This window comes from Pinus tabuliformis, chromosome X (genome assembly GCF_031772625.1).
Source record: "Pinus tabuliformis cultivar Carrire ecotype Pingquan chromosome X, CPIR1, whole genome shotgun sequence".
Classification (NCBI taxonomy): Eukaryota; Viridiplantae; Streptophyta; class Pinopsida; order Pinales; family Pinaceae; genus Pinus; species Pinus tabuliformis.
The window spans coordinates 28,175,208-28,195,525 of NC_142308.1; the positions used below are offsets into that span (position 1 = coordinate 28,175,208).

The 20,318-nt window shown below is 35.8% G+C and overlaps 1 protein-coding gene across 1 annotated transcript in view; it reads left to right on the plus strand.

The window, feature by feature from the left end:
• The window catches only part of LOC149138158 (DNA repair protein UVH3-like), a 107,535-nt gene extending 92,490 nt beyond the window's left edge, over positions 1–15,045 (plus strand). The window contains exons 4-8 of the mRNA XM_089450157.1: positions 9,347–9,638; positions 9,798–9,934; positions 12,817–12,901; positions 13,772–14,311; positions 14,561–15,045. Of these exons, the coding sequence (XP_089306283.1) occupies positions 9,347–9,638; positions 9,798–9,934; positions 12,817–12,901; positions 13,772–14,062 (805 nt within the window). The 3' untranslated portion in view covers positions 14,063–14,311; positions 14,561–15,045. The remainder of the gene's footprint in view (positions 1–9,346; positions 9,639–9,797; positions 9,935–12,816; positions 12,902–13,771; positions 14,312–14,560) is intronic.
• The last annotated feature ends 5,273 nt before the right edge of the window (positions 15,046–20,318 follow it).

Here is a 20,318-nt window from a genome sequence, read left to right on the forward strand (position 1 = left end):
TTCATGATTCATGGCGAAGCTTTAGGATGCAGAGGACGTGGTGAGAGGCTCAGTGGAAGTGGAGGTCACGGGAGGGAGATTAGCCAGCCTGAGAGACCAGGCTCTGAGTAAAATGACCAAGGGGATGAAACGCAACGAGCTCATGTTGCAGAGACATATACGCTCAAGGGTGACATGTGAGGTGAAGGGACGAGTGTGTAAGGACAGTCCTCGGTCACTGCATAATTTATTGTTCATGGAAACTCCCTTGAGGTTGGTCGCTGCCAAGTGGTGAGTGCCGCTAGTTTTCCAGCGAGTACGTGGCCTTATTCATGCGAGCACCCAGATCTGGGGGATTAAAAGGGAACATTACGGTGTGAAACACCTATAAATAAAAAATATTATTACAAAAAGAGAAAAAAAGATCTTATTATATTTTGAAGAAGTGGGTGATTCACACGAAGAATATATAAGTTTCATAAACGAAGTATCATTTGACGAAATTATCGAGAAGGCAAAATGGATTATAATTCAGAAATGAAGGAAAGAATATTTTCCTATAAGGGTCTTTCAATTAACGATCACACATTATTTGCATTAAAAGACAGTGTTTATGGGAAAAAATTAATATCGTTATCAGCACAAGCGACAAGGAAAATTACATAAATATTAATTTGGTGAATCAACTATTAATTCCAGAGCCAAATGTAGAGGAAAGATATTTTTTTGGCGAGAAAGAGTATGGAATCAATGATTTACAAGTGACAATTGATCATTAGGAGCGCATTTCAATTCAGTGTCATAACTATGTTTAACAAAGAGATTGACATAATCCTCGGACGACCTTGTTTTACAGAATTGCATACGTTCAAGTTAAACATAGAGAATTTTTTTTGATGTTTCCTTATAAGGAGAAGATGATCACATTTTGAGACATGACAATGAAGTCAAAATCAATAATGCCTTCATCAGAAGACTTTAAGGATATTTCGAAACTGATGCTTCAAGAGAATCAAGAAACAATATCAAAGAAGCAGAAGGAGCTTGAAGAAGTCATATCCAATAAAAACGAAGAAAATTCTCGTTTGAAGGATCATAGTCAGAAACTACTTGCACAAGTCAGAAAGTGTAAAATTGCGAAGCATAAATTAAAACAAGAAAAGGGAAGTTCTGAGAAGAAACTCAACGAATGTCTATCAGAAAAAGAAGAAGAAAATCTGCGCTTAAAAAACTTTAATCAAAAGTTATTAGAACAAATCAGAGATTTAAAAATTGAAAAGATTGAGCATAAAAAAGAAATTGAATCATAGGATGAAGAACTTTCACACTTAAAAAATCATAACCAAAATCTTCTTACTCATATTAAGAAACTTAAGGATGATAAGAGATCATTGAAAAACAAATTACAAGAACTTATCACGAAAGAAGTACTGAAGTCTAAAGATGTAACAATCAAAGTTGAAGAAAAAGGAACAGACATTGATCCAGTGAATATCACAACTCAAGAAGATGATAAATCAGTTGAAGTAAAAACATATTCAGATGTCACTGATAGGCGATGAAAATTCCAAATGAAGATTTTGTAACCAACTCAAGAACCTCAGTGCTTGAAGTAAATTAGGAAATTGCCATATGCATGATAAGGGAAAATCGAATCACAAGAACTCCTTATCGACACTCGAATCACAAGAGCGTACATCTCAATCATTCTGCTTATTTGTATCACTTAGAATAGAAACAACAAAATTATGTTTCGAAAAATATTGGTGTCTGCACAGTATAGTCTTATAATAACAAATTATCTCAGCGATCAAATAATTGTAAAGTTCCACAGGAAATTGATTTAGGATGGTTAGATCCCTTCTCAGTTCAACAATTTTGTTTATCACTTAGAGGATCCTATCTTCGTGTATCATCTAAGATGACAACTCAAAGAAATCCGAAAAATGTGAATAGATTACAAGAAAAAGAAATAGATGACACGTCTTATTAGCAATAAGTTGTGAGACAAAGCTTTCCGAAGAGGAAGTCATTGTTATGAATATAATTTATATAATAATAATAATAATAATAATCATAATCATAATAATGAGTAATATAGAAAATACATGTCTCTAAGGACGTGACCATTCATGAAGGGGCACTTGCCTCGGTATATAAGCGGGCCCTCATTTTTAACAATCTCATCTCATATCAATTCTTTTATATACACTATCTAGTATATATATTTTAATCCTCAATAGCTGATTTCGTGTTCCAAGTGTTCTAAAGATTATTGTGAAGTGCGAACTTTGTTCGTTACGTCTTCAACTTAGATTTTTATTTGAGTGAGAAGATTTTGATTATGATTTTGAGCCATGGAATTTTTTCATTTTGATCTTTGTCGATATCTTTAATATCTCGATTTTCGAGTTCATCATCTTTAACTTTTTGATTTGTTCCAACAACTATTAAGGCTTTTCAGACAATAATTTTCTTTATCTTGTTTTCATAAGATTTCACTGAGTTTCTTCTCAAGATCATTTTCTTCTTCTATTTTTTTCTTCGCAGCCTTGGTTTTCTTGACTTGTGCAAGCAGTTTTTGATCGCGATATTTTAAGCATGAAATTTCTTCATTATTATCGTAGATAACTTTGTCAAATTATTTTTACTTATTTGGTATTGATTTTTGGTTTTCTTGAAGCATCACCTTCAAGATATCTTTGAAGTCTTTTGATGAAGGTATTATTGTTTTTTAATTCATTGTAATTTCTTGGAATGTCAACATCTTCTTATATGGAAAAGTTACTTTTTGTTGGTGTTTAATATGAAGGTACCTAGTGCTCCAAGTGATGGTAAATTGAGAATTACATCGATCTCTTCTTTAAACATAGTTACAACATTGAATTGAGATATACATTCATAATAATCAATTATTACTTGCAAGTCCTTGATTTCATATTGTCATGTAATCTTTACTCTCAATTATATTTGGTTATGGAATGAATAATTGATTTTCCAAATTGACGTTAATGTATTTTCCTCACGCTTCTCGTTGATAATGATATTAGCTTTTTTCCTTGAATACTCCCCTTTAATGTACACATCCATAACATGATATCATTCTAGTAAATAGTGTTGAAAATAAAACATAAGTGAAAATAAATTATTTTATTTTTTAAATGTTAAAATATAGAAAATTTATTACAAATAATTATAACTAATAAAAATTTGTAAAAATAAAATGTTTCTATAATAAAAAATAAAATTAAGTAAACAAATTCTTTAAATATTTGCTTCTATAAAAAAATTTGTTTGCTACAAATGTGGCACCATTTCATAAAATATTTAAAACCACAATTTTGTGCATAGGCTAAATATAATAGTTTAGATTTCAGTTTGCAACCAACACTTCAACCTCAGATTAACAAAGGATATGGATCCTTAGCCCTTCTCGAGAAATAGTGCTTTCGACATCACTTCCAGGACATCTCGTCCAAAATGAGCCTCATGGACACCTTGATTCGTCCCACTGTTCTATATGGTTCAGAGATTTGGGGACCGTCTTTACTTGAGTCAGACTGGGCTTTAGCTGAGAGAGTCCAGATTCTTCTTCTTCGCCGCATCATTAGGTGCAAACTGACAGTACCGCAGCACATCATCCTTGTAGAGTTTGGAGCTCAGCCCTTTCGGCTTGAGACGGTCTTCAGATTGGTTTCATTCTTGCATCGTGTCCAGGGCTTGGCAGATTCGATAAAAAGTAGGGACCGTTATCCTTACTTGGCATACTGCTCTTCTGAGACTATTGCTCATTCTACCCCCTCAGGCCGAGCCAAATGTTGGTTTACAGGAGTTTCAAACCTCTTAGAGTCAGTGGGAATTCAGTTGGATCGTCTCCCTCCTTTCCGATATTCCTTAGATGCTCCTGGTCACCTTTTACCTACTAGCTAAATAAGATCATCAGGGAGGACATCTACAGGGAGTTCGTCCAGGTCACCTAGGTCAATCCTCTAGGAGGGTTGCGCCCAAAGATGGTCTTCTATGTTGAGCACTTCTTGGAGTTGAGAGACAGGCTCATTGTTCGACCCCAGTATATGTTTCACCACTGGATGCATGCTCTTCACATTCCTCTAGGCCAGTTCAGAGTAGGTTCTCATAGACTTCGGGTAGAGACAGACCACCAGGTGGATAGACTAGACAGACTCTGCCAGGTATGTCATTTACAGGAAGTGGAGATCGAGGTGCACTTCATCCTTGGATGTCGTGTCTACTATGAGATCAGAGGAAGGTTTCATTGCTTGTTCAGAGATTCTCGGACCCTCACCGACTTTTTCAGGTACCCCAATCAGAGATGTTTGGCCCTATATATGCAGGAGGCTCTTAGGTTCCGAGTGCATATTCTTCAGCCTCCCATCAGACCAAACCCCACACAGAGGATCACGACATTTTTCAGGGTACTACCTTCAGACAGGGGCACCAAGAGATCGATTGATACCAATACGTATCCAAACTCTAGATCAGTGAGGATCCGTGGGACCTCACCCTGCTACATGAGATCTCAACAGCAGTTCCATCTTAGATCCGTTCTTGGGAGACAATCTAGGTCCTCCAGCATTCAGCGACGTGTGAACCCCCCCAAGACACGATTTAGTGGACAGTTTGCACTTGCCATCGGCTATTCATCGGGCCAACATACATTGTTGAGTTTCTTCAATGTTATTCATTCAGCCTCAGATGTTAGGAGAGATGGGTCTGATCCTCAGACCTATTAGGTCCTGGATCTTCTCCGCTAGAGCCAGATGTTGATTTACTTCATGCGTTGTATCTTTTAGAGGAGACCGTTTGGTTCTCCTGCTTTGTATATACATTAGTGTACTCAACAGTGCCTTTGACCTACTTTGTGGTCATTAGTTGGACATAAATATAATTATCTTATCTTATCTATATATATATATTGGTAAATTTTGGCAGATAATTTTTTGAGGTTGACAATAGCAAATTAAAATTACAAATTGGTAATTTGAAACCCTCAATGTCATAGGCCTCCTTCGTTCCCCTGATTCATTGTCCTTGGATTGGTAAATAGCACTCAAAGCACAAACCAAATGTCTCTTTGGAAAAAATGAAAATTCATTGGAATTTCATGCCTTTAAATAAGCTACATTGGAGAAGAATACCATAGGAAAAACCATAGGCTGTCAAAACCCAAACCCCAATAAGGTAAATTGACTATTTTACCTCAACTTTATTTTAAATATTATCTTTAGTTTTTTGTTTTTATTTTATATTTTAATTTAATTTAATTTTTATTTTTAAGTAATTTGATCGAGTCAAAATGTTTAGAGGATAGGAGAGGACAAGACAAGACATTACAACATCTCTTTCACATTGGGGTGGAGAGTGCCTCTCGGGGCAATTATTAGCAATGAAAAATGTCAATAAGAGGGTGGATAAAAAATTAAAATCAAACTTGCTGTCCCATTGATAAACACAACCTTTTCATTGTTTTATGGGCATGAAAATCATGACGAAATGACAAAAAAGAAGAAGAAGCAAACTGTAGACTGGCAATGAGGCAAGCAAACATGCATAAATCTCTTAAAAAATAGCATTAGCATGATGGGATTTAAATATCTATCTATGAACGGAAGATTCAACACAGGTTGGCAAATGCAATTGAACCCTTGCTCCACTTGGTGATGATAATTGTTGTTTAGCTATCTCTTCAATGAGTGATGATGACCACAAGCTATCTTCTTTCCTTTTCCAACAAACAAGAAACACAAATGAAGAAAATAAAACCCAAAAATCGCTTCAAGTTTTACAAATTCTGCTAACAATTGATTTTTTGGGTTGTGGTGAGATTTTTCTCAAAAAAATCACAATTAAAAAAAAAAAAGTGATAATAGAGTTTAGGCTTCTGTGATCCATATTAAGTTAGAGAAAGATTTCGGCGTAAATCACATGAAAAGTCATTTGTCGACGCGTTTCGAACCAACCAGTGTGGTTCATCGTCAGGACAAGATGAAGAAAACAGATCTAGCTTAGCATGCTATATAGACCGAGCAGAGCCTCCAACGGCTAGTTTGACCCAACCGCTAATATTGACCAAAGGACCAGGATCAAAATAAAGATAACCAATAAATAATCAAAAATTAAAGGTCAAATTACTAATAAAAGAAAATTAGTTGCAAAGGACCGTTTCTAAGAAAGAATTAAGGGAGAATAACAAATTAAATAAATAAATAGATATAAAAACCTGAACTAAAATAGTAAAATAAAACAAATACACAAACACAAAAATAAAAATAAATAAAATAAAAGAGAAATTAAACAAAAATAGACCACGGATATGACTAAGAGTTAATCGAGAATAAAAATAAATAGATAAAATAAAGCGCAAAATAAAAATAAAATAATAAATCAAGCGATAATAAATTAATTAAATTAATTAATTAATAATATTAACAATTAATAATATTAAAAATTAATAATAAAAATAATAAAAATAACCAACTAAATGAACGAAAAGTACTAATAAAACAACGAAAAAATGAAATAGAATAATAATAAATATATAAGAATGAATAACTAAAAGGGAATAAAATAAAATAATAAGCTTAAAAAATACTAAATTAATTGAATTAATTAATTAATAAAAGCTAAAAATAATAATAATAATAAAGTAACTAACTAAATAAAGGTAAAATAATAACAAAACACGAGGAATTAGTAAAAATAAGAATGAAATGAATAAATAGAATCGAATAATTAAAAGGGATTAAACCATAACTTAAACAGTACTAATAAATAAATAAACGAATAAAATAAATAAATAATAAAAATAAAAAAATAACAAAAATAATAATAATAAATAAAATAACTAAATAAGAATAAAAGGGAAAATAGAAGAAAAGAGTCCTGAATACAGCTAAATTGCGAGTAAAATAGTAACAATATAAGGAAATAAGTTACCACCAAGCCCTTAAATAATCAGAAACATAAAGGAAAGGCGATTAGAAGAATGACAATATGTGAAAAAACAATAAAAACCACAGAGGACGGAAAAAAGACTAGGAGGAGAGGGCAGGGACCGTTAAGTTTGAAGAAAAATTCGCGATATTTTCAGGGTTGATATTTGTCAATTTTTTGGCGATGTTAGGAACCAAAAGGGCAAGAGAGACGACATCTCCAAAATAAATGGCCACTATTTTTTATTTTTTTTGGTACAAGATCATATATTTTTACTATTAGAGTTTCAATATTTTCGTACTATTAGATTTTCAATATTTTCTTAGTTACACGGGAACAACTCCCGACATATAGGGAACCCGTTACGGCAGTTCCTACGTTCCCGGGAGCGAAACATTTCATTTTCCTAGGGAACAGCGAGGGGAGCTAGGGCAAGTTTCTGGCATGTGAAAGACGCTAATTCGGGAACGTGGGAGCATTTTTTTCGTGTTTCCAGCTGTGGGAGTCGAGAAAGCACAGTACATCGCATTGCATCTCGTTTAGAAAGTTTTGAGAGAATGTGAGATGAGACTGGTAAGGCGCTCAGTCGGTCACTTGCCATCGATGCAGCTTCAAGAGATGAGGCGGCGTGAAAATGTGGAAGGATGTAATACATGCTTGCACCGAGAAGTGTTGCGCGTCATAGCCAGGCCATGCCACCTCATGGAATGTGGAATGTGGAATGTGTTATAGGGAAATGTGCAGCCAAATTTAATTGTTTCATTTTGCCAATAAATCAATTATGGTGATAGATACATTATAGTAGCATTTAAAGTAAAATTTAGTCATAAATCCTGTTGGAAATACACTTTAAGTTATAGTTCCATTTTTAAGTTGGGAATTTTGTTCACGGAGATTTTGGTTGAAATATTGGAAAATCAGGAAATCTGCTTTTGAGAAAAATCATCTGAGCAATTTCATTATTTCATAATTTGTTTTCATTATAGTTTGTCACATTCAATGAACATCTAAATTACAGTGTGTAGGAAATTTTCCTACAGTGTAGTATGAGCCTAGTACAAAAGAAGAAATGTATCATTTCTTGAGTTCACATGTTCGGCCATGAGAATGGGAGTCGACACCTGCTATCATCTTCCGACAGTCTTCCAAGGAACACCGCTCTCCCAAGTTGTGGAAAACCCTTAGAAGTTCATCGGCAGAGATGAGTCCATTTCCAAAGATACCGTAGACGCTCTTCATCCCCTCAAGCTCGCATGGTTCATCTCCGGATGGATCCAGCAAGACTACAAGGACGGATGAAACAATGAGTTCAGTCTCCATCTGGTAATTAAATAGAATGGAATGGAACGAACTCCAGCTGATAACGTGTCGGGCACGATAGAAGATAGGAGCGACGTATAACTAGAGGACATAAAACTGCGTGCGGGCTTTATCCGGTGGTTGGGAAAACCGAGGGTAATGAACATGTGAGCGTAAGCGACTATGCTATGCTGTCGGTCTGTCTCTCCTTTAGGCAGAAAGCAGAAAGCCTGCAAAGTAGCTGATATTTTTGATATTTTTTGCTTTTAGATATCAAAACTAAAAGCATAATGTTTTTTCGAAACTAATTTTGATTATTGATATAAAAATATAATGTTTTTCTAAACTAAATCTGATTATTGATATCAAAAATATAATATTTTTCTAAACTAATTTAACGATGATATTTTGATATTTTTGATATTTAAAAGTTTGAAAAATATAAGAATTTTAAATTATATATATATTTTTATTAATTTAAAAAAAAAAAATTGTTATATAATATTGCGGCTTTTGATGAACTGTTTCCTGTAAATTTTGGGAAATTTCTAGCCATTCCCGACACCCTTACCCAAGTTCCCAATGTTCCCTGTTCCAAAAACTCGTACAAAATAGAATATTTTCAATAATTTTGCTTTTAGATTAATAAATGTATTGTTTAGTTGGTATTTTAGAGAGACACAACATAACATGAGAGAAATAAACATATGGAGAATGTATTATTTAGTTGGTATTTTAGAGAGACACAACATAACATGAGAGAAATAAACATATGGAGAATCCGAGAATGTATTATTTATTTAATGGAGTCATTCAATATATCATCATAAGCTTTCTTTTATACATCAAGCTATTTAACTACCTTCCCAACTAACCTATATTTAACGCTCGGTCATTAACATTTGGTATGACCTGCTAACATTAGGACTCTAACAAGAGTGGTTGTATTTTCTTGTCATGAATTCCATAAAATACGGTGGGAGTAGGCGTAATTCATTGATCATTGTTTATGGGTTTATTTTCACTACATAATAGAAGCAAATTCTCTAATTTGTATTTGTTAGAAGCAATTTCAGCAACTAGGCATAATGGATTTGTTTGATATCATTCTTTGCAGTGGCATTGGAATTGTCAATGCTATTGAAGTTAATGCATTTCCTGAGGATGATGGTCTGAAGAAGTTTAGAGAATGGCTTGATTCGCCAGATCCATCGATCCTCAAAAAGCTTCATGCTTCCTCAGGGAAAAGCTCAAGAAAAAGGTCATTGAAATCAAGTAAGAAAACTGGAAGTATAGCTGAAGAAGAGGAGGAAGGTGTCATACCAGATCAGAGTACTGATAGAGACCAAGAGGAAGAACTGTTTGAAGAGGGAAATTCAGCGCTTAAACAAATTTTCATGGAAAAACATGTATGCTATTTATTAGTCTTTTTTTCCTGTTTTGTTATCTCATGATCTTCAACACAAATATATCCATCTGAAATTTGAAAATTAAAAGATTGCAGTTATTTGATGTGTAATCTTGGTTGGTTCAACATTTCATCTAACTCTGCCTCTATCAAATTTCAGCGAGCAGTGAGTAAAAATTGGCATGTTCCAGAGTCCTTCCCAAATGAAGCTGTGATCTCTGCTTATATATCCCCGCAAGTTGATAAGTCAACTGAACCATTTTCATGGGGAAGGCCAGATTTGATGTCACTTCGCAAGTAAGTGGGTTGTAAGGACATTAAAATTATAGCTGATACTAGGTGAATATTTTCTGCCAACCGAGCAAAGTGAAATTTTATCCAGCAGATAATTTTGAGTTCTTAATTTATTATAATCTGTAAGTTGGTGCTGGTAATTTGAGGTTACTGTTATTTTCTTGGGAGTATTTCTTCTTGTGGTTTTGTTCCATGGGTTTGGGACTTTGGGACTGTCATGTTTAAACTCTATTGTTAACTTTTCTCATCTGTGAGTTTGTGTGGAAGTATAAATATTTTGTTAAATATTTTGGTAAAGTCATAATCATGTTTTCAAAACCATGTTTAATTGCCATGCAAGGAAGATAGGTACCATCTGCCATGCTTGACACGTTCTTTGAAGGAGTTGGACCCGAAAGCAAAAAGGCTGTAGCATTTCTGATTACATTATTAATGATGATGATAATATGTTGAATGCTATAATAATCACTAATTATGATGACAATGTTTACACTGAATTGATGATGATGATTTGTTTATGTTGAATTCATGATGATGATTATGTATTTTTAGATATAGAATCAAGATTCTGAAAGACATGGCAATATGAAATTCTTATATATATATATATATGCCGTTTCCTTGCCGTATCGTATCCAGAATTTTTGAAAATTTGCCATATCAATTTCAAACCGTGTATCTGTATCCGTTCCCATATCTGTTTCAGTGCAACTTAGGTTTTGATATGGTCTATGGAGTTTTTTTTATTGAAAATGGAATTCAGACTTAATTGATTTTCTGAAACTTTTTGCTGTCTGTTCCTAGACAGATTCAAATCTGGGTCTGCATCCAACTGACATTCTGCATCCAAAACATGTCCATCAAACCCCTCCAGCAGCTGATTTATCCCTCTTAACACTGTCAATTCTATCTCAAAGGCCTCACTATAGAATACGAAAATTTAGAATACAAGAATTTATAACAACCAGTGATGTTCCTGGCTGACTTCTTTGGCCAATAGGGTACTGACTAAATCTAAATAAATTCTGCTAAACAGAGCTCCAAGTGTACAATTCCCAGATTTAAGGTTTTAATGCAACCAGGGCTGCGTGGCAGTGCCCCCCCCCCCTCAAATCCATTCCCGAAGCACGCTCCCACAAAAAAAATTCACTCCCTGGCTTTTTTGCAAATTTTTTCCACAAGACATTCCAAACACAATTTTTTTTCAAAGAAACAAGAGTTTTTGAGTGGGACAGCCTAATATTCAAGCCTATGGGTCTAGTATTGATAATTCATGGTAATGTTAAATTCTTAAAATACATCTTTTTACTTAAATTTTTAACGTTACCATGAAATGACTCCAGATGTTTGAGAGTGGTTCTGACCTCATTGGATTTGATATGGAGAAAGTAGAATTTTAGATCTCACTCATAATCTAGCAGACTTATAAGTTTTTCAGGATTTCAGGATTGGGGGGATTGTAATGTTTCCATTGGATTTTGTCATATACTAGAGTATGGAACTCGTATTTAGTCAAGAGCACCAAGCCCCTTTTGTATCTTGATGTTAGTGACATTGGTTGTCAACCTCCTCTATCATGACCCTACTAAAAATGTACACATCACTCAAGCAAAATCTTGACTTGACATGCTGTGTTTTTTCTATCCTATGTTAATGCTTAGAGGGTGATATTAATGACCAAGATCCCAAGATAAGCAATGATTTTGATGATATAGAGGTATTTGTTGTAGGATGATTTTTTTGGATGTTAGAGGCCATCTGACTTTCTCTTTAAATTTACCCCAAACAGTGGCACATGATCGAGTAGTCTTCAGCAGCAGCCATGAATCCTGACACTGCTTAACTGCGATAGCCACTAACAACATTTACCCAACATATGGGAAATTCCTCACTGCCAGCACTGACACCAGCATGACCATTCCATTGTAGCCTCTTACAGCACAAGGAATTATTCATAGCCAAGCTGCAACTCCGGTATGGGAAACCCAACAAAGTTATATCTGGCAAGGGCTTGTACTCAGGTAGCCCGGCTTTCATGGAATCTCAACTCCAGAACTCTGACTTGGCAGATTCAAGCAGTAGAACAACAGTCATGGATCAAGACTTGGCACGGGGTAGCCATAGATACAGAGAATGTCCCTCCTAGGTTCTCAATCTCACAATCGATGATTTTCCTCTGCAATTTGAGTACTTCTATGAACCAGACATGGCAGGTGTGGCATTCCAGATTCTGAGCAGTATGGCAGAGAGGAAATTAGTGGAATAAGAAGCTACAAAATGTTAAAAAATGGAATATATACATCAGGGCTTGCATGGGGAATTTGCTTATCAAGCATAGAGGATTTCTCTTGGTGACACATGTCATTATGCTTTTCTTTTGACCCCTCTTCACCCTCATCACATCATAGCCCTAACTATATTCTTAGCAGTAATTCCATAACTTTGTCTTCTCATCATCACGGCATAGTCATGTCCAACTTAGCAAACATAAACAAACTTGTGTTGGCTTTGGCCTTGGCCTTCGGCTCACCAGGAATCTGTACAACATATATACATGTGTATTATGCTGGTTACGTACATCGCCTACATGACTTGATGCCCAAACAAAATATCCATGCATGAACAATCATTTACAAATCAGATTATGTACAACATACGTTTCAAGAATGGGTTTTTTACAAACAAGAATCTCAAGAAATCGGATATTTTTACGAGATGCCAATCAAACCCAGTTCAGATTATAGTCGATTGCCTTTGTGGATAGTAAAGAAGAAAACTTCACGGTGAATGTATTTAAATTGTAGTATGTAGTATTAGTATACCCCCTATAGTAGTTTGCAAATTTAAAATAATTTGAGTAACATGTTTGTCATCTAATTCCACAGGTTATGTTGGGAAAAATTTGGATGGGCGAAGGAAAAATCAGATGAGTTGCTTCTACCTGTACTCAAGGAATATGATCGGCATGAGGTGAGATTACACAACTCTTGATGAAACAGATACCTTATGATTGGAACTGGGTTGCTGGAATTGGTTGTCTGGGGAAGTACCATTATTTCTTCCCTAAATCCAGAGGGGGCATTCGATTGGGGTTTGTATAGCGAAGAACCAAGCTTGCCTACTATGTTTTCTACATGTTGTATATATAGTCTGGACACCTTCGGATCCCCTTTTCCAGTCGTGTTTTCTTGCAATTTTCCTGAAACTACCTAGTCGGATGTACCCTAGTAATGATTCTCCTCCATAATACTTTGGATACATTCATGCAGGAGTCATATTTCTCCTTTATTGGATTGGGAACCCAACAGAAGATTTGGAGAATGAGGCTCTTCCCCTTTCTAAACAAAGGGGAGTCCGATTCACCAGGGGGGTTGGATCCCAGTGGATGATTCAGAGCTGGAAAGCCAATCCAACCTGCCACGAAACCGGCCTCTCGATTCCATTCAATCGCCCCGCCACCATTTTTATTTGTAATTTCATCGTTTGAAGTTAATGGTGGCCGTCTTAAAGTGTGTTACTAATTATACTTAAATTTGGCTACCTATTGGAAAGTTCCAAGAGCATTTCTTCTGACCTGTGTTTGAATTGGATTTTATTTAAGCGTTACTTTTATATTTCTAAGTTAAGGGTGTTTGTGGTCAAATATTCATTTCTTTATCTCTAATTATCAATCTTAATGATTGCTGGAAGGTTTCCTGATGTCAATAATAAATATCGTTCAGTGTTTATTATAATTCTCATGGTTGAAATATAACCGAAGTGTTAGAATTCCATTAGTACTATCTTTTGTGGTTTTGATTTTCCAAAAGTTGAAATTAATGGCCTATTGCTTTGTTGCAGACTCAACTACGTTTGGAGGCATTCTACAGCTTCAATGAAAGGTTTGCCAAAATCCGTAGTCGTAGAATTCAAAAGGCTGTGACTGGAATTACTGGGCGTAGGTCATCAGAGACAATGGATCTTCCTCCACATCTCACGAGTTCTCCACAGAAAAGGCCAAGAAAAAAGAAGGAAAATAATATATCTGATGGAAATGTTCAAGATATAACTGATCAAGCTATGGGTGATGCCACAAATGAAAAAGTGAGTAGTCACATAGAACATATTCAAAGTAACAAAAATAGAAAATAAGAAAGGAAGAAAAAACTACACAACGATATTTTAGAACTAGAGAATACTGTGGCTAAAGTCTCATCTACGGGGAGAGGAAAAGGCAGAGGGAGAGGAAGAAGAGGAAGAGGAGCTGCATCTAGGGGTCGTGGCAGAAGAGAAGAGCCAGCGAGTTCGGCAGATCATAGTGGTAGCGAAAATGAAAATGAAGCTTCAAAGCAAGGACATCAAAAGAGGAAATTTTCAGCTGAGATAGTTGAACTTCGTAAGGTGAGCCTTTTTCACGTTGTTTTATTTTTATTTTTTTGTAAGCTAACCCATGGGGATTTGAACCGGTAACTTATCGTAAGGAATGCCTTAACAATGCACCCATTCACTGTCAATCCAAAGCCTCATAGGCAAGGTTGTTCTAAGTTAGGGGAAGGATCAAGTAGGATTTTTTTTTTGTTTAATATTATTTTATCTGGTTTCTATGTTGTAGGCATTTATATTTAATATTCTGACTGACTATTATTTCAGTCAACAAGGCCACGAAAAGACGTGAATTATGCCCAAGATGAGCAAGGCAATGATAGTGAATGTCACATGCGTAATACAAGTGACAATGACATGTCATGTGAAGCATCCACAATAAAGGATTTCCAAAAGCAACCAGGGACTTCATCAGATTCTTTCAGAAAGGGCACTGAAGAGATTGATCTTCCAACTAATTCGGAAAATACAGGTTTTGAACATCTGGAAGATATTGGTGTTCGAGATTAAAGATTGTACTCGGATTACCTTGCTACTGGAGGTGGATTTTGCACTGAAAAGGAGAATCATGAAGATGGTTTCAATACAAATAGAGGTGATGAAAATGACTATGCATTCTCCACTGGTGAGAGTATTAAGTGCAGTTCTTCTGATTGTGTTCAAGTGGGTTTAAGCGATGATTTTTCCAGAAGAGATAAAAACCTTCATGCCCTGTCTCCTGGAGGTGGTGTCTGTGTCTCTAGAGAAGCTGATTGTTTGGATTCTGGTAAGGACATGAAAACAAATAATACTGAAGCGTTAGAATTTAATGATGGCGAATCTGCTGATGTAGTGACTATAAGAGAGTCCAGAACTGATAATTCTGCATCTTCTGTGGGTCTGCGGGCAATTCCTTTCTTGAGAAGGAAGAAACACAATTCAAATTGATATGTATGAATTTATATATGCCATTAAACTAAAGCATTGCAAAGAAGAATGTATTTATAACAAATGTGTATGTAAAGTTACAGATTGAAACACGATGTCTATTCATGGCACCAGATGTAAAATTTTGCATTGTTGTGACATGCAATGTAGTTTTCAGTATTAATTATTTTGTTTGATGGTAAATCTAAAGTTTCTGTTTCTGAGTCAGTTTCAACTGCAATTTCTACCTTGTGAATGCTGTTCATCCATTGGATAGCTTCAAACTTGATAAATGCAAACCATATTTATAATCAGCACCCTCTGCAGCAGCTCTATTAAGTTTCAGAGTATGGATAATACTGTCATTTCATCTACAATCATATGAGAGGGATCTAGGAAGTGCAAGATCCTGAATATGTATTCTTTTGTTCCAAAAAGTGACGTTAACCTCTTCTTCCATAATTATTTTGATTAGCTATATGGTTCACCTCTTGCATAAATATATTGATTAGCTATATGGGACTTAAATGTCTTGATTAGCTATATGGCTATTTAACAGCAGAGACAGAGCTAAGGACCAAGACCTTACCTGGGACCTGTCAGGTCGAAGGTCCTGATCCTCATGAAAGATCTTGCCTGTCTCAGCATGCATAATGAAGGGAAGACCAGGCCTCTTAGTGAAGGTAAGTGATAACAACACTTATTTTCTAGCTCAGGGAAAGGATAACCTTACATTCTAGCTATCTCAGGCAAGTGGTAACCTTACATTCTAGCTAGCTCAGGGAAGTTATACCCTGAACTAGCACAGTTGGAAGTGATCACCTGATGTGAGCTCTGATCACCTGACTTGACCTGACCGGACGTGGCTTAAGCTGTGGGAAAGAAAGGCCCTGATAGACCTTACAGAAGGTAAGATCCTAGTCTTAAGCATGGCAAAGGTAAAGATCCTAGAGCATCTTGCACATATCCTTGAATCTGTAGTTGTACTCTTCATTTCCTTTTACTCCAGCAGGGGACGTGGGTGCGGGGAGATGCATAGGGGGACGTGTGGCAACGTGTGGCAGTACCCTCAAATTTTAGGGAAATTTAGAGGGGATGTCGGGGTATATATATATATATATATATACCGGGATTCGAATACGGATTCGGATCCGGATCCACTAGTTTTATGAAAAACCGAGATCCGTTTACGGTAGGGAAACGACAAGTACAAAAAATATAAATTTATATTTTTAAAAATAAAAATTGCATAAAAATAAATAAGTATATACACACTTTATATATATATATATATATATATATATATATATATATATTACTCCTAATTAATATAAGTTATATGTTAATAATTGGAAACTTACAAATATACAACTTTTTAAGTATATAATTTTTAATAAACTGCCATTTTCCCACCGGTATCCATGATTTCGTTGAAGACGATTGCTCACGCTGAAAGCTCCGATCTCTGTGTGAACCCTACCAAACAACCGAGGGTGTGTGTATTGCACGTCTTTAAAGAGGAAATCGTGACAAGGAAATGTTGAATAATGATGAATAATACTCGTTGTAATTACATATAATAAGTATTACATAATAATACCAGCGCCACTTTTAGGTTTGGTGGGTTAGTCACGCTGGCGACTTGAACCCCGCGTTGTCCTTGTGCTTAACCATACCTATCCCTTCTCTTCGTTGCATACCATTCTCGCTGCCTTTATCCGAATTTGTCCTCTTGCCCTTCCATGCCTCTATGTCGTTGTTTTATTGAAAATCGTGACAAGTGCGAGGGGATTAAGAGAATAGCCCGCATGTGAAACTTACATAATGTTCATCATAACTTACAAACAATGCTCGCTAACACAAACGGATCTTGGGCGGATCCCAATGGATTCAAATCAAAGCCCAAATCCATTTCTGAATTAGGGATCCACGGATCCAATCCCTAGGCATGACGGATCTGGTATAATATATATATATATATATATATATATATATATCAATAATGAAAGTATAAATACATTTATCCATACATAATTGAATTAAACACTGAAATACACTGATCCATACTCATCATTCATACTGATGCACATGCCATTCATCCATGCACCACGAGATTCAATAATGAAATACATTGATCCATATTAATCGTTTTAGAATCTAATTAGTATTAAGCAAAATAGACTATAGTAGATACTGAAATTTAAAGACTAGAATAGTAAATTGATAACACTCAAACTCAAAAATAGTAAAGAGTGATGAGTCAAAGAATCAGTCTAATGTCATTGATATCTAGAGTCAAGATTCGAAAGTTAAAACTGAAAATTAAAAATGGACAATGAGCATTGAAGGAGCGTCACATGGGAGGAGAGGGAATAATTAATTGGTGAGTCAGATAGTGCTGCGTGTTAAACCAAGTAGAGGTAAGCTTAGGATGTCGAATGAGTGAGTAGGGATTGCAAATTAGTTTAGGTTTTGATATTTGTTATGTTAAGAAAATGTTTTCGGTAGTAATCACATAGGAAAAGGATTTGCCGACCTATTGCGAACCATCTAGTGTGGTTCATCGCCAAGACAAGATGAAGAGGCAGATCATGGCACCAGTGTAAATGGAGAGCAATGTAGAGATCCTTGGTCAAGCTAACGACTATGACTAAGGATCTCTACATTGCTCTCTATTTAAAATTATGTCATGATCTGCCTCATCATCTTGTCCTGACGATGAACCACACTGGATGGTTCGAAACACGTCCGCAAATATTTCTCCTATGTGATTACGATTAAAAACATTTTCTTAACATTGAATATGGATCACATAACCCTGAATTCAGAAATTTGTTATGTTTTTTTTTTTTTCAATTTTCTTTTTCTTTTATCTATATATATATATATATATATATTAAATTTCACAGGTTATTAGACAAAATTGAGGGGGACATGTCCCCCCCCAAAAGGGGTGCTTCTGGGCTTGGTGCTCTTGATTAAATGCTAGTTGTAGACCCTCATACTTGATAGAATCATATGAAAACATTGCAATCCCCTCAATATTGAAACTTTGAAAACTGTTAAATTTACTGAATTTTGAATGGGATATGGAATTCTATTTTCTCCATATGAAGTTCGATGAGGTTGGAACCACTCTCAAACATTATGATTGTAGGAATTTACAAGGTAACTTCCTTAGATAGAACACCAAAGGACATCACTCACAAACAGATCACAGATCAGTACACCAATATTCTTGACGTGGTTAAAACCCTCAAAGTGGGAAACAGTCCATGGCCTGAGCCAACGTGGCCACTTCAAGGAATTTATTAATGTAAAAGAAAGAAAATTTACATAAACTTCTCTCATGAATGGTCACCTAACAAATGACCCTCCATGTTCTTTAAATAGAGATCATGAACCAATTGAGTGTTAAGCCACGGATCAAGCGTCGGTAATACCGAGGAGTGAATGAACCATCAGATCACTTCATGTCTAGAACATATCGTGACTGTCAGATTGTAAGTTACAAAATGTACATACTAAAGAAACACACTTTACCGAATTATACACTAGACCAAGTTATACTTAATTATTTCCTAGGTGTCAGAATATCCTAACATCCCCCCTTAAGAACAACTTGGGATAGGATTGAAAGATGTACAAAGATGACATAATAGGAGAAGGAAGGAGGCATTAGAGCCTATCCCTCCTTAGTGACAACTACCTGAACTCCAATCATAAATCAAAGTTTAGTAAACTTCGCTTCTGTGAGAGCCTTTGTAAAGATGTCTGCAACTTGATTATTGGTTGAACAATATTGCACTTCAAGAACTTGGTCATGAATGAGCTTTCTGATGAAGTGCATGTGTAGTTCAATGTGTTTGTTGCGTTGATGTTGGACTGGATCTTTGCGAATGGCACTTTGATTATCACACCAAAGTGTAGTCGGATGTTGCAGCTAAAAACCAAACTCTGACAGGATCTGACGAAGCCACAAGGATTCCTTACTAGCTTCAATGGCACCACAATACTCAGCGTCTGCTGAAGAATGAGAAATGGCACTTTGTTTTTTGCAAGCCCATGTAATAGGTCCAGAACCAAGAGAGAAGACATAACCTGCAATGAACTTCCGATCATCAGGGTCACCAGCCCAATCAAAACCAGTGAAACCAACCAATAGAGGAGATGCTTCTGCACTGTAATGAATTCCAAACTGAACTATACCTCGAACATAACAATGTATTATTTTAGCTGCTTTACAACGACTTTCATGTGGGTTTTGCATAAATCGAGCAACAAGGCCAACAACAAAGGAAAGGTGAGGATGGGTATGGGTCAGATAGAAAAGTTTTCCAACAAGTTGACAGTGTAAGGTAGCATCAACTTCTGATTAGGGCAGTGTTGACCTAGGTTGACCGACGCTGCAGGGTGACTTTTGGACAACGTTGACCAAGTGTTGACTCTTCTCATTTGCGGATTGGGTTAGGTTTCCTCTCCTATGCAGGCCGCAGTTCTAGGCAACATCTTTGACCACATTCTGACCCCACGTTGACTAGTGTTGACTGTCAAAACGCTGGCCGCAGGTTTGAGCAGAGTTGAATGAAGTTTGACTGGATATTTCAGACTGTTTTGGGCTGCCTCTTCTTGCTGTTGGACGCTGAGTTGACTGGGATATTGACCAAGCCGATTGGAGGTCAAATATGACCTGTTTGACCAGCTTTGACTTTGCTAGTTAGGGTTTTGCAGTTGCTGTCATAAAATTACAGAATTGTATATTTGTACGATCTCTCTCTCTTTGCTGAATTATTGAAGAATATAAGAAGAATTGATCAAGGGTTTCTCCACATTGGGGTTTGTCCCTGGCTGGTGCCACATCTTGTGTCCTCTTGTCTTGGCTTGTCTTCTACTATTTATGTTTATGTTCTATCTGTACTTTAATATCATGTTGATGTGATTGCTAATATGAATATTGTCATTGGACTAATATGAAAAATTGAAGTAAATTTCTCTAATCATAGAACATACCTAAAATTAATGTGGTATCAGAGGTGACATGAAGAGAAAGCCCAGACAAGAGTGAAAGAGCAATCACCGAAGACAGTTGGAAACGTCAAAAGGGTATGGGTTCCTCATC